We start from the raw sequence: 15,671 nt of genomic DNA, 5'->3' as shown, positions 1-15,671 counted from the left end.
TTGTTTTTTTTTTTGAACATCGGAGTTTTTATTATAACTCAAGAGAGAGCTGAAGCTTGTTCATCAATTACAATTTGCTGGAGAGGAGGGCAATCCTCACTCTAGGAAATATCAGAATTTGATGACAATGCATGCATATTTAGCCAAATAATGGGCAGCTTGGTTTGCTGTCCTACGAACACGCTGAATCTCCACAGATCCCAAGCTGCAAAGTCTTTCTCCAATATCTTCAATTAACTGCCTCGAACGTGTCCAACAGGAGCTCAGGGTCTTCAATGCCGAGATAGTATGTAGCGAGTCTCCTTCGAAAATGATATCCTGGAAACCTTAGACAGCACAGAACTTTGCCGCTTGCCACGCTGCCATAGCCTCCGCTATATTGGGGTTAGTAATTCCGAGTACTACATTCGAGTAAGCTCCTTCGAATTTGCCATTATAGTCCCTCACTACCACACCCACTCCCATGCAACGGCGTTGTTGATTAACCGAAGCATCCCAATTAACTTTTGGTCTTTCCGGAGGAGGCATCATCCATTTGGCATGGCTAGGGGCGTTGCATCCACTGTATTTTGGGGCCCTACAGTGGCTTCAATAAAACCTTCACATGACTCCATTGCCTGTCGAGCTGCGCGCTTGGCTTGGTGCTGTAAAGAGTTCTTCAAAAACGAATTTGTTGCGCCTCAACCAGATGAATGGCCTTTACTTTACCTTATGTACGTTTACTAAGGTTTTTACACCCATGCATTTAATGTTTTTTTATTTTTTATTTTTTTATAAATACATAACTGCATTTTATGTTTTCTTAAGTGCTTTGTTGTTGCTATTTTATTAGCTTTACGTGCTGATTTTATGTTAACAAACATAACTCTAGTGATCGAGTTGGAATTATTCTGGATTTCTGGTTCTGTACGTAAACTCTTAAAAACCAAAACAATGAATTAGACTAAAAGGAAATTTTAAAAACTGTATCCCGCTTACACGTTAGAGTTTTACAAGAGCATAGGGCATTTATATCATGCTCAACAAATTTATTTTTTATTTTAGATATAAAAAAAATTATATTTTTCTATTTTAACCATCTACTTTGTTAAAGCACCTACATCTTGATAAGCATTTTAGTTATCAACTTTCATTATTCTATTTAAATATTATTTTTCAAAGATTTCTTTATTCTTTCTTCAACAATTCTATCTTTGAAAATTTGTGTTTTCCTAATAGTCATATTTTTTGAATTTTTTTTTCCTAACTGTCATTTTTTTTTTTATGACGGTTATATTTTTTAAAATTCTTATTTTTCTAACGGTCATAATTTTCAAAATATATATATTTTTTTCTTTAACAGTCATATAGAAATAACGAAATAGATAAAAAAAAAAAATGAGAGAAAAGAGATTTTTTTTTTTTTTAAACATTTTAGTTAGTACTGAATAGTAGTTGCAAATTTGAAGAACATGGTTCACGCCTTCACGGTGACCAACCATTTCAGGCTATTTTCAGCAACTTGCATGGTAAGCCTGATGCAAAGTATTTTAGACTTATGTTAACATTTTGACTAGTTAAGGGTGCTTGTAACAAAATCATATTGAAAGCTATCTTTTGCATTTACACCCAAAAAAAAAAAAAAAAAACTCGGTTATATTAATTAGATAAGTCCACTTAGACTTTATTTGATACTGCAATTATTTTTCTTGAAAAATAATACAAATTCATCACCTTACCAATACAACTAATCTCAAATTCATCGTTACATGTCGTCATTATTAGGTCTTTGCAAAAGATGTTCATTTTTTCATCGGAAATGATAAAAACACTTCAGCTATACTGTAGACTCCATGGTGTCTTGAGGGAGTGAAATTGTTGTACACTTGGAGTGTAACAATCACTTCTCTTTTTTCTTTGCCTTTTTCCTTGTCTTTACGTTGTGAAAAGAGAGAGCTTTGTGGGTTGATTGAACGTTGGTGGGTCCCCAAGTCATGTGATCGATAAGATAGGGGAATCAAACAAAAAGCTGACTAGTAAAAGAGAGAAAAAGAAAGAACACATAAATCTCTTTCTCCGGCCCCCTGGCCTTCTTTCCTTATCTGCATGCGTTATTATTTAATTACGTGCTTTTTATCCCCTGGCCCCATTCCCCCGACTCTCTTTCAAAGAAATGAAGCCAAAGCCCCTTTTAATATGTTTAATTATTATCCTTGGGACTATTCCTTTAATTAATATATTGATCAATTCCTTCCTATATATAGGAGGGTATGCATGGGTTCAGGAACAGGCAAAATATGATACAATTTTGTTATTTGTGCAGTCTGCAATGGAATAGATGATTATATTCATTCTCCATGGCCTTCACCAATTCCTTCCTAATTACATTTGTTGCACTGTACGTCTTCTTCACTTTACCCGAATAGAGAGAGCTTTTGATGGTGGGAATCTTTTTTCTTTGCCTTTTTCCTTGTCTTTACGTGGTGAAAAGAGAGAGCTTTGTGGATTGATTGAACGTGTTGCCAATTCTGGTAGGTCCCAAGCCACGTGATTTGAGGAATAGGAGGCCTATTTCTTCCTCGACCACTTGGCTGCAGCCTTGCTCTCTGAGTCTCTCCCTTCTCCTTCAAGCTTTCAAACCCAACCCCCCCCCCCCCAACCTACAGAACATGGCTGAACTTGCCTCTGGCATAATGGGAAACGTCTTACAAAAGCTAGGGTCTGTTGTTTACCAAGAGTTGAGCTTGGCATGGGGTATCAAAAGCGATCTAAGAAGGCTTAAGCGCGCCATGTCAATCATTAGAGAGGTGCTCCTGGATGCCGAAAAGAAGCAAGCAAGTAACCCCCTGCTGAGGCTCTGGCTAGGGCAGCTCAACGATGTCCTTCATGATGCCGAGGATTTGTTTGATGAAATTGAGTACCAAGCTTTAAGGAATCAAGTGGTTGCCACACATGGGAGCACTTCTAGAAAGGTACTTCATTCCTTTTCATCCTCTATGACACGTGCATTCCCCTTCAAACTGGCTCATAAAATTAAGGGCATTAGAGAGAGGTTAGATGAGATTGAAGCCGATAAGGATAAGTTTAATCTCACTGAACAACGTGAAGATGGGCGTATCAAGCACCGGTTGAGGGAAATAGATTTAATCTCATTTGTCCATCCATCAAAAGTAATCGGAAGGGATAAGGACAAAGAAAATATCATTAATTATCTTTTGATGCACTCAGATGTTCGCAAAAATATCAATGTAATTTCCATAGTCGGATTAGGAGGTTTGGGGAAGACCACACTTGCCAAGTGGGTGTACAACAATGAACGTGTAGTCCAGACTTTTCAATTGAGAATGTGGGTTTGTGTGTCTGAAGATTTTAGTGTTACAAGATTGATAAAAGAAATCCTTAAATCTGCATGCAATGCAATTGGGATTGGAATTGATGAAAATTGGAATGTTGATACATTGCAAACTAGATTGAGAGAACTTTTAAAAGATCAGAAATTTCTGCTTGTCTTGGATGATGTATGGAATGAAGATCGTAATAAATGGATTGAATTGAGAGATTTGTTAATTGATGGTTCTGAAGGAAGTAAAATTATAGTGACAACACGTAGTGACTTGGTTGCCTCCGCTATGAGCACTGATTCTACATACAATTTAAAAGGTCTATCCCAAGAAGATTGTTTGTCTTTGTTTGTGAAATGTGCATTTGAGGAAAGAGAAGAGAAACAACATCCAAACCTCTTAAAAATTGGAAAAGAAATTGTGGGAAAATGTAAAGGGGTTCCATTGGCAGTGAAGACTTTAGGCAGTCTGCTTCATTCAAAAGTTGATGAACAGGAGTGGGAATTTGTGAGAGATAATGAGATATGGAAATTAGAACAAAAGGAGAATGACATCTTACCCGTATTGCGATTGAGTTACGATCAACTGCCAATTCACTTGAAGCGATGCTTTGCCTTTTGTTCTCTTTTCCCAAAAGACCACAAATTCTATTCGTATCTTTTGATTCAAGCATGGATGGCACATGAACTAATACTTGAAACGTCTATTATTGAAAAACAAGAGTTGGAATATGTTGGAAACTTGTATATAAATGAGTTGGTGTCGAGATCTTTCTTCCAAGACGTTGAGAAAGACATTCCTAACTTGCCCATCTATACTTTTAAAATGCATGATCTAATCCATGATCTTGCAATCTCAATTGCACAAGGAGAGTGTTCAGAAGTAGATTTTGATGCTAAAGACATTATTAGAACAATTCGTCATTTGTCATTTTCAACCAAAGACTTGAGTCAAGAAGTTCCAAAATGCTTAGACAAGTTTACAAAGGTGCGCTCCGTTATGTTCACAACCAAACAACCAGTGTCCTTAGCTGAAGCATGCATCTCAAGATTTATGTCCCTGCGGTTGCTTCATTTTGGTGGATCATCTTTTGAGGTCTTGCCAAGTTCTATCGGCACTTTGAAGCATTTGAAATATATCGACCTATCTTATAATGAAAGAATCATGGAACTTCCTAATTCCATTTGTAACCTACACCATTTGCAAACATTACTGCTTGATGGATGTAAGAAACTTGAACGGTTGCCCAAAGATATGAGGAACATGATCAGCCTTAGGTATTTGACAATAACAACAAAGTCTACATGGTTGTTGAAGAATGGATCCTTGAATTCTCTTCGGTTCTTGTTTATAGATGATTGTCCTAGACTAGAAGTTTTGTTTCAAGGTATGGACGGGTGCCTCACCAACCTTCGAGAGTTGGGTATATGGAGTTGTCCAAGGTTGACCACTTTGACACTCTATATCAAGCACCTAACTTCCTTAGAGCTCCTTGAAATCGGAAATTGTGAAGAGCTTGTTTTGATGGGAGAAAATGATCAAGATCTCAAGTTGAACCTCCGAATTTTGTCGATTCTACGGTTGCCAAAGTTGGAGGTCTTGCCCCAATGGATCCAAGGATCTGCTAATACTTTACAGTACCTACAAATCATAGATTGTGAGAACTTCACATCCTTGCCTGAGTGGTTGCCAACTCTCAAGTCACTTCGCGCACTTGAGATTAAAAACTGCCCCGCGTTGTCATCTCTTCCGGAGCAGACACTTTGTCTCACTACGCTAAGATCATTGAAGATTAAAGGCTGTCCTGAATTGAGTAAAAAATGCAAACGAGAAGATCAACCCAAGATCGCGCATGTACCAGAAGTTGAACTTGATGAGGACATATCAAGTACTTCTTCAACAGAAGATGATGTTGAGGTAATTAAGGGCACTTCTGTCTTCTTCTTCTTTGGGATTAAACTTTTAATGTTCAATTGATTCAAACCCCAATATTTGTCCAGTGGAGGCGTGTAAAATCCATACTACGAAATAATTTTTACCTTATTAATTCTAATCTGATGTAAACTAAAATGAAAAAGAAAAGAAAAACCTTTTTGGACAAATTAATCCTATTATTTCATAGGTTATACTTTCTCTCTAAGTGCAGGTATTCCGCTAGCTCCTAAAGCATGGAGAAATTATATATTTTGTGTGGAACATATATATAATATTTCCAAGTTTATCAAAAACTTTTTATGTTATATTTATTAACTTTTCTTTTGTAATCACAATTTTTTTTTTTTTTTTCTCATATTAGATTTATATGTCTAGGGACAGGACAATAGTTGAATGGAAGATGCTGACAATGAAAGCCTGCATGTAAACAAAGTTTAAAGGTATATGTTGCTTAGTTAACTTATAAATATTTCTGTTATTGTAATTTAAATTAAGAGATGTAATTTAACTAAATAAATTGTTGCCGTTGTAATTCTTATTAAGTTTATTTAAATGAATAGACATTTGTTGATGTATTTCTGATTAAGAAATGTAAGGAAACAAATTGGTAACATGTATAGGCTTGTACAAACAGAGCGGTTATAATCGCTCCGTAACTACTAACCGCTAATCGCATAATCACTTTTAAAGGATGTTACAAATAACCGCTAACTGTCTATCCTTATATATATATAAAATTAAAATTATGTTTACTAGTTACCAGGGCCAGCTGTCGTTGTTTTGGTATTTTAAATACCAAAATGACGCTGTTTCATATGTGCAATTATTATTTATGAAACTTACTTTCAATTATCTAAAGCTTTTTCTATTATAAATAACGCTCAATCAAGAACCGAAGCATCTTTCCTTTAGAAGTTTGTTAGTAATGATGGTTATTGCTTTTTGAATTGGCATCATATTTTACTTACAAATTTAGAATATATTTGTCATTATATTTTACATATTATTTGAGTTCATGATTTGTATTTGTAGGGGTGCTGATTTGGCTTCATGTTGTGCCGTAGATCCGTTGTCATCAAGTTATCAACATCCATTCTTAATTATGTTGGTGTTTTTGACTTTTGGATTGACTTTCGAATTATAATATACTAATGTTTTTATTTGGATTTGTATTTAGATTTATAATGTTTTGAATTTGTATTTAGTTATTTGGATTTGAATTTGGATTACTAATGTTTTGGATTTGGATTTGTATTTGGTTATTTGAATTTGTAATATTTTAGATTTTTTTTTTAATAGATATTTTTGGATTTGTATTTAGATTTGTTAATTTTGTACTAATATTATGGATTTGTATTAGTGAAAACTGGTTCAAAAGGTGCAAAAAGTATTATATTTTTTGAAATAAAAAATAAAAAAGAGCCTACAACCGGCATTAAAAACGGTTTTCAAACTGCCAATTATAAACATATCTCATGATTGTTTTGACTATACTAACTTGTACCGTCAATCCATCTGGCCGCACAACCCTTATTAAAACTGTAGTAGCTCCCAAAAACACCTGCAAATCTTTGAATTACATGTTCGATAATTTTTTGTGAAGTTTTGAAAAAAACAAAAAGCAAAACCCCAACCTTAAATTCTGGAAATCCATTTGCCTTCCCACCTCCCTTGGAGGGCTTGGTATTTGTTTCATGTGGGACAATAACAAAGCCCTCATTTCAAAAGTGGGCCGGGCCATCCAATCCAATTATCCAATTCTTTCAAACAGATAGAAAACGAGTGCGTCTTCTGTCCGGTCATGGTAGAAACCATTGCTTTTTTGCCCACCAATAAGCAATCGACGCATCAGCTAAAAACAAAAAAATGAAATGCTGCTGATGTACCGGATCACTCTCACAACTCCCCATTTTTTCCTTGCTTCAGCCTGAAGAAAAACTCCCCCAACCGGAAGAGCACCATCACCGCCCCAAATCCGCAGCCCCACCGTGGCACTGCCCAGACCGGAAATCCGCCGCCATCGACTGGGCCGGACGCCATCGCCATCGCCACCGACCGGACTGGACCTCGCCACCGACGGCCAGGCCGAACCCCAACTCCATCGAACGCTGCTACTCTGACGGTTCAAGCGCTGCTCCTCCACCAGTAGAATCAAAACACCCGATTTTCTTCAACGTCTGCTACTAACGTTGCCCAGGCCCGATTCTCTTCAACGTCTGCTACAAACGTTGCCCAGAATCAAAACACCCAATTATCTAGATTATTTGGGTTTTATTGGTGATAGTTGGATTTTTTGTTTTGGTTTTTTTTCCTTCTATTAATTCATTCTTCGGTCCTGATTCAAGTGTAAAGTAATTCTTTCATAAGTTTTTGTATAATTTAAAGGAAACAAAAATACAAATCGCACACAAGGTGTATGATGAAATGCCTCAACCAATCTGCCGAACTATAAGATCTGTCATGTTGGCCTTCTATTGAGATGTGTCTCCTTATTATTGTAAACTTTCAGGTATCTTGGGTTCTCGTGTATGTTGCTCTCTTCTAATTACAACTTTAGATGTAGAAAAATTCTTGTGCAATTACTGATTTTGAGTAAGAAAGTCTTATGCTGAGTCTTGCACTCACGTAAAGCAGGTGTTTGGAATTCACATTGGGAGATGCTAATGACACTTGTGTGGGAGATTTCATAGTTGGGGCTCAAACAGGATCAACTTCCCAGAATTTTTCGTTGGCAAGCAATGGCACTGGCTCAGCCAAGAAATTCTCTGTGACATTCAAGGCAAAAACAAGTGCAACTCCAATTAGATTTCTCAGCTATACAACAATCCAGACAAGAGATGGTGTATACTGTGGTCCTGTGGTTGATGATGTAGTTTTGCGTGCTTCTTATGGGCTGAAACTAGAAATGCAGTTTAAGGTTCTGATCTCTTTATATATACTGGGAGTCATTCTATAAATCCATTGGAGACGATGACAAGCACTTGTTTACTATACAAGCTGAGCAGCTTGATCATTTGAGGAGTTACATCGCCTTCGGTAGCAGAGGAATGTCGATCACAAACTTTCTGTAAAATTGTCGATTACTTCTGTAATATACACTGTTCTGTATTTTTGGTAGGCTTCTGTTAGTGTAATTTGTGTTGAGATTATTGTTTTTTTTTTTTTTTTTTACTTCTGAGGAGCTCAAACTAGTGGACATTTTTCGACTTCCAAGGATGAAGGTGTTGTTGTATAGCTCCCCATCATCCTGAAAATAGCTTCTTTTTTCTTTTATTTTTTGTTGTTTAAATGTATATATATGTATGTCAGTAAATTGGTGGATCAGCTTGTGAAGTCTTATTGATTTTGGTGTTTCTTTTTTGTTTTTGTTTCTTTTTTCTTTGGGGGGAGTTGAGTATCACTTTCAAGATTTTGGTGGATCAGCTTGTGAATTCTAAGTATCACTTTCAAGACACTGGAAGCAATACTAGAATATTTATAGGCTTGCAGAAGTTATCCTCTAAACAATTTCTTGCCATGGCTAAGTTGGAAATTAGCACAGAAATTGATTATAATCTAACAAACAATGTGAAAGTAGCCAATTTTTTTTTTTTTTTTTTTTTAAACAGAATTTATGATACAGAATTTCTATTACAGGCAGTATTCCTCATTCTATTGAAATGCTACAGAAATTGAGAGTTCTTAATTTGAGAGACAACTACTTGTCTGGGAAACTCCCTCCTCAATTGGAGGATTTGAAGTTGTTATCTGTGTTGGACTTAGCAAACAACAATATATATGGCAACTTTCCAAGTTCAATGCAATGTTTGAGTTCATTACGTGTTGTTATTGAGCCAAAATTGATTATGTCTTCTCTCATGCAAATAATGATTTGTCTGGAGAAATCCCTCAATGCTTAGGGAACTTGAGTAATTAAAGCAAGAAGCAGTTATCATAAAAATCAGTACGATCGAGCAAATTATGGTGGTTTATAAAGGAAGAGAATACGCATATAATTTAACAAATTCTCTTGTCTATTCCTTAGACCACTGAATAGCATTAAGCTATATGTTTGATACAACAAAAATAAGAACACAAGTACAACTTCGATTTACAACAACAGAAAACATAAGATAATGCACCATACTCAAATTTCTACTTCAAAACAGCTTGAAAAGGATCCGGGAGAGTGATAATACAACATAGCTGGTCAAGCAGCAGCCCTGAATACAACAACTTGGCACTTAAAACTTGGTCACAAATCTCAAATGCACTCCCAAATTACAACATGATCTTGGAGCCCTATTAGCATTAGCACAAACCGACAACATGTGCAAAAGGTAAGCTATCTTAGCTAATCAGGCAGTCCCCTTGCCCTTGATTACGATCACTGGGCATTGCACATGGTTGGTGCAATAGTTACTTACACTTCCCAAAAACATCCTTTTAATAGGACCAAAAGCACAGGACCCCCTCACAAGCAAATAGGCCTGCAAATTCTCAACAAATTCACAAATCTTCTATTTTGGAACACCAAGAATTGCTTTGGTTTCGACTTTCACATTCTTTTCAGAAAAAATCCTGAGAGAGTGATCCAGTATCGCCTCGGTGATTCTCCATTGGTCTTGATTTCCCTGCAATCAGTAATTCGGCAGATTGGTTGAGGCATTTTATCATACACCTTGTGTGTGTTAATGCAGTTTTGTTTCCGTTGGAATATACAAAAACTTATGAAATAATTGCTTTACACTTGAATCAAGACCGAAGAATGAATTAATAGAAAATACAAAAAAATAAAAAAAATAAAAAAAAATCCAACTATCACCAATAAAACCCAAATAATAATCTAGTTGGACATAAATGGAACCCATTTTCACAATTTTCACGACCATCACCATGTTGTGGTTGAACAAGACAGACTGAGAGAGAGGACCCCGACAGAAAAAGAGACGGAGAAAGACAGAGAGAAAATCAGAGAGAGAGAGAACACAGACAGAGGAAATAGACGAAGAGTTACCGGTGCGGGATTTTCTTAGAAGTCGCAGCGTGGGCGGCGGCTTTCCGGCGGCGGCAGCGTTCGTCTCAGACCCTGAAGAATATGAGGAGTCGAGGAGAGAATATGAGAAGAATTCGTGCTTGTAGGCTGTAGCAGACGGTAAAAAAATCGGGTGTATTGCATCTATTTGATTTTTTTTTTTTTTTTTGTTTCAGGCTTACGTGTCAAATTATCATTGGCAGGCAAAAAAACCTCACTTTCTGCCCCGACCGAATTGAAGTTATCCCAGAAACAAAACATTTCTCATTTGAAAGTATTCTCTCTCAAATTCAGGGCATTATCCAGCAAGGTATGTGCCATAGATACCCTTGAGTTAGAAGGTTTTATCTATCACTAATTGGATCAAAAACATTCTCAAAACTGAATCATCCTCTCATCACCACCCCCAACTCTTTGCCTCCATCTCCCTTGACCATCTTTGGCACTCCACAAAATCTTGCTGTTCATAATGGCTCTGTCCCCAACGCCCTCAATCACATTACCCTTTGTAGCTTAGTCCACCTCAAAGCTTTGAACTCTCTTAAACCCAAACTTCTTCAAGTAAGCATGGAAATTACCAAATTTTTTGGATTGGTGATGCCCCATTATACACACAACATCTCAAAAACTCAAGAACTTAGACTATTAGATGCCATGGAAGGTGTGGTTTCAAATTCATACTGCTAATGCTTAATTGGAATATATATATATGTTGGGGATAAATTTCACTCAACCCGATCCAAGGAGGAGATAGACATTTAGCAACTACTTCAGGGAAATCAGGTATCAGTTATCTCAGTAAATTGGGATATGACTCTAATTAGCCCAAGTATAGTTTGATCAGTAGTCCTATCTCTGGTAGAATTAGGATGGGACTTATGGTCCAATCAGATAAGAAGAATGATCAGATCAAAAGTTTAAGAAGATATCAGATTAGAAGTCTAATAAAAGATCAGAGTCCAATTAGAACTGCTGTCAGAGTTCTAATCGAGATCTAGAATTGATGTCAAAGTTCTAATTGGACTCTGATAAAAAAAAAAAAAAATTAGTTAGAGTTGTGTAAGAATTGTGTTAAAATCATCATTACTCATATATATATATATTGCCCTTTGGTGTTTTTTTGGACAATCTTCCCATAAACCTCGGAAAACATTTTCCTTGTCATTCTAATACTCAATCCTGGTTTTGGAATAGGCGACAAGCATAAATTGTTGGCAAGAGAGCTGGGCTTATTCTTGGTGTTTATCGATCATGCTTTTCAAAAGCAAATTCTCAGCCGTTTTTTTATACCTCCTCTAACGTGACCTTTAATTTTTTTGGGTTATAAACAAGGCCTGCTGGAAAGAGAGTTGGGCTTTCCTCTTTTAATATTATTTGTGTGAATGAGATTTGAGCCTTCGTCAGTCAACAAATGTTTCGGCAACCCAATAATTTTAGGTCTTCTTGCACTGTTTTTTGGTTGTTTAGGAGCTTTTGTTATGGTTGCCCACCCTTTATTTTTATTGCTTATGTTTTCCTCTTTTCTCTTCTCTTGATTTGAGTAGGAAAAAAAAAAAAAAATGTAGTAGTTTATTTTTTTAGATGAGTAATGCTAAAAATTATATTTTTATCCTAGAATGATGACGTATTAGTTAAGACTGCCACCTCAACATTATAGGATAATTGAAAGATAAAAATGTAGTTTTTAGCATTACTCTTATTCCTCTATATGAGTGTTAATTTCCCAATGATTTAGTCATAGTTCAAATCGCTTCAAGTGAGCATGGAAATTACCAAATTTTTTGGATTGGTGATACCCATCATACACACAACACCTCAAGAACTTAGACTATTAGATGGAAGGTGTTGTTTCAAATTCATACGGCTAATTCTCAATTCGAATGAAAAAATATATTTTTGTTTATTTCAGCAATTGCTCCTTTTCTATTCCTTAGAACTTCAAATTTTCATTTGTTATTAAGACAATTTAATATTTTATATCAATATTAATTAAATAGTTAAAAATATTAATAATTTTTTATCAATTAATTAAAGTTTTTTGAGATAAATTATGAACATGTATAAAATTAATAGTGGCGAACAGCTGAAAATGTTTGGTTGCAATAATGACGACCGTGCTGTGAAATTAAATAATTAATGGTTGAAAGTTGCAAGTTGCAACGTCGTTTGGTTCATGTTGACTTTTTAAAAAAACGAAAAACAAAAAAGTCAAAGTTTGTTTTATATTCTGTAGATGGTGGTGTACGCCTCTGCCATCCGCTGCTGATTATTTCAATAGATTTGTAGGGTTTCTTTTTCTTTTCTTTTTTTTTTTCTTTTTTTTTTTCTTTTTTTTTTTAAGCAAAAGATTTAAATATTTCATTGATCAAAAATCACGCGCATAAAACTCTTACATCATAAAGTATAAATCTTTACAAAATCATAGTCGCATGCTATAATATTACAAATAGTTATAGATATAAACAAAATTCTTACAATAAAGTGTTATCTATGACTTTCATCTTCCGCTCACCCATTTATAAAAATAGTTAAAAAGTAGATCTGCTCTGAGCAGTGTAGATCTAAGACAAGGGTAGTCAAATATCCTAAAAATTTATTTAAACCGGCCGTGAAAGATAACTCCTCACACCGAACTATCTAGGTTGTAAGAGATAAACCTTCACACCTGACTAACATTTATCTCATAGATCGTCCAGAGGGTAGATCTAAAGAGAATAAAAATCTTATTCAAAGCAAAAACACAACTAGCGAACAGCAACAGCGACCAGAGAGGAGATGAACGGCACAACATGAAAGTAGATGGACGGATGCATAGCGGAGATGTCAAAATTGCTGATCTGGTCGGAAAACATCTACAAATTAACAAAAGAAAAAACCAGAATGAGAGGGGAAGGGTAGAAGCAGAGAGTAGAAAGGGAAGGGGAGAGGAGGAAAGAGCATATCTGCTCCCCCTCCTCTTAGATCTGTTTTCTTAAGGATAAAGTCTAGAACCGGCTTAAAAAAATAACATATTCGTAGTTATCTGTTGAAGAAGTATGAAAAAAGTCGATACTATGCTTTCAAAGTCGATTTATCAATAGCTTCTACATCAAACAAAACTATCTAACTTAGGGGTGTTCAAACGGGGCGGTTATAACCGCTTTAAAACCGCTAACCGCTAACCGCTTATAACCGCTAACCGCTTTTAAAAGCGGTTATAAATAACCGCTAACCACCTAGCGGAGGCGGTTAGCGGTTATAGGGTTTTAAAAGCGGTTATAAATAACCGCTAACCGCTTATATATATATATATATATATATTAAAAAAAAAAAAAAAAAAAAAAAAAAAAAAAAAAAACTGACCTGAGAGGCGTCGTTTTGGTAATATATATAAACCATATTTTCTGAGGTTTAGGTTTAGGTTTCCAACTTTCCATTTCATTTTCCCTCGCCGACGCCGTTTCTGCTTCTCTGCAGTCTGCCCTCTCATCTCTCTCGTCTCTGCCCTCTCGTCTCTCTCGTCTCTGCCCTCTGCCCTCTCGTCTCTCTCGTCTCTGCCCTCTCGTCTCTGCCCTCTGCCCTCTCGTCTCTCTCGTCTCTGCCCTCTCGTCTCAGCCGCCGCTCGTCTCAGCCGCCGCTCGTCTCCGCTTCCGGTCGTCTCCGCCGCCACTACACTGTAAGTTTCTCTCAGTTTTGGTAGATACTAGATAGTCCTTTTTCCTTTTGTTGTGAATAAATATATTTGTAGATTTAATTTAATGATTAAAAAAAAAAACTGTATATAGCAACTCTACTGGAATCTGACAAGATAGAGGAAATTATGTAGTCTAAATCTTGAATGGTCAAAATGTGACATCAGAATGCCTGAATTTTTCAATGTCAGTGCTATAATTAGTTGTTTAACTCTGTTGTCTATCAGCTTGGGAGTTTCTCTTTTCCATTGAGCATATTATACTAGATGTTCATCTCTTTATTATTATCATTTTTGTCTATTTAGTTTTTTCTATTTCTTTCAATTGGGTTACGAGCATCTATTTTTGTCTATTTAGTTTTTTCTGTTTCTGTTTCTTATAGCCAGCCCATCACTGTTTCAGTATTTGATAGCCTGTCTCTTGCACAAACAATCACAGGCCATTATCTACCTGTGAATTAATTTTGGTGGATTTTAGTATTTGTTTGAGTAGTCCACACAAATATGTAAGTGAACTAAAATTTGTAAACCTAAGAAATCGAATCTAAGCAGATGTAAGTCCATCTTTCACATTTAACATGTTTGATTCGATCTCTAGTGATCAAGGGTGGTTCATAAAAATTAGAAGAAGAGAAAAATTAATAGTTGTTTTACTTTTGACTGTTAGAGTTGCTGGGATTTGAATGTTGGAATGGGAGGTAGCGTGTGGGCTTGAGCTTATTTGCCCTTCCAACCAACTACTTTCACCTCCCATTACATTTACATGGGAAAGATGGACTTAATTATGCAGTAATAGTAGAGATAATAATAATACACAATTAATTTCACATCTGCCACTGCTGGTGTTATATGTAAATAATGAATTTTGTAAACGATTGCGAATGGATTAAAGTTCTGGATGGTTGTTTAGATTTATGGTATTATCTGTTATTTATGATTGAGAACCAAAAAGAAATCTCTTGTTTCAATTGATTGATAAATGTGTATATTTGAAATTGAATTTGTAGTTTTTATATTCAAATATACACATTACAGTAATCTCTTTAGTTTCTCATTGTCTCCACTTACCGTTGAGGCGTTGGTTTGCACACAAAATTGGATAAGGAATACTCCAATTGACATTCGGGAGTTGGAGGAATTTGTGGAAAGCTTTGATGAAGAAGGTAAATGTTTGTAAATTAGTTGTAACTTTTCATTTGTACAATTATTATTTTTGAAACTTACTTAGTTACTTTTCAATTAACTAAAGCTTCTTCTTTTGTAGATTGCGCTCAATCAAGGAACGAAGCATCCTTGGACGGTGACTATGTGGATTTGTAATTTTTGAATTTTGGATTTGTAATGTCTTGGACTATTTGTTTATTTGGATTTGTTTGGTTTTAGAATTTGGAGTATGTGCCTATGTGGTTATTTTGGATTTGTAATGTCTTGGAGTATTTGTTTTGTTTATTTGGATTTGTTTGGTTTTAGAATTTAGAGTATGTGCCTATGTGGTTATTTGGATTTGTAATTTTTTGCTTTTGAATTTGGTTATTTTGGATTTGTAATGTCTTTGAGTATTTGATTATTTGGATTTGTTTGGTTTTGGATTTAGAATATGTTTGGATTAGTAATTTTGTAACAAAGGACAAAAGGCCCAAAAAGTATTAAATTTTTTTCTTGAAAAATCTGTACAAAAAATGGCCCAAAAAATATGCACAAAAAAAGGCCCAAAAAATCTGTACAAAAAATG

The 15,671-nt window shown here is 35.5% G+C and overlaps 1 protein-coding gene and 1 long non-coding RNA gene across 2 annotated transcripts; both read left to right on the top strand.

The window, feature by feature from the left end:
- The first annotated feature begins 2,648 nt into the window (after window positions 1–2,648).
- On the top strand, window positions 2,649–6,522 carry LOC133873175 (disease resistance protein RGA2-like). The gene is made up of 3 exons (XM_062310906.1): window positions 2,649–5,237; window positions 5,617–5,695; window positions 6,288–6,522. The coding sequence occupies exons 1-2, from the start codon at window positions 2,649–2,651 to the stop codon at window positions 5,680–5,682; spliced, it is 2,655 nt and encodes an 884-aa protein (XP_062166890.1). The 3' UTR covers window positions 5,683–5,695; window positions 6,288–6,522.
- Window positions 6,523–7,142: 620 nt separating this feature from the next.
- On the top strand, window positions 7,143–8,404 carry LOC133874394 (uncharacterized). The gene is made up of 2 exons (XR_009901260.1): window positions 7,143–7,764; window positions 7,890–8,404. It is a non-coding gene; the product is annotated as an uncharacterized LOC133874394 (long non-coding RNA).
- The last annotated feature ends 7,267 nt before the right edge of the window (window positions 8,405–15,671 follow it).

This window comes from Alnus glutinosa, chromosome 7 (genome assembly GCF_958979055.1).
Source record: "Alnus glutinosa chromosome 7, dhAlnGlut1.1, whole genome shotgun sequence".
Lineage (NCBI taxonomy): Eukaryota > Viridiplantae > Streptophyta > Magnoliopsida > Fagales > Betulaceae > Alnus > Alnus glutinosa.
This window is presented reverse-complemented; position numbering and strand designations above follow the sequence as displayed.

What these genes read in the sequence shown, in the direction of transcription:
- LOC133873175 (XM_062310906.1), top strand. Translation starts at nt 2,649, where the DNA reads ATGGCTGAACTTGCCTCTGGCATAATGGGAAACGTCTTACAAAAGCTA. An exon ending in CAACAGAAGATGATGTTGAG is followed by an intron (nt 5,238 to 5,616) that starts GTAATTAAGGGC and finishes TTCTCATATTAG; the next exon opens with ATTTATATGTCTAGGGACAG.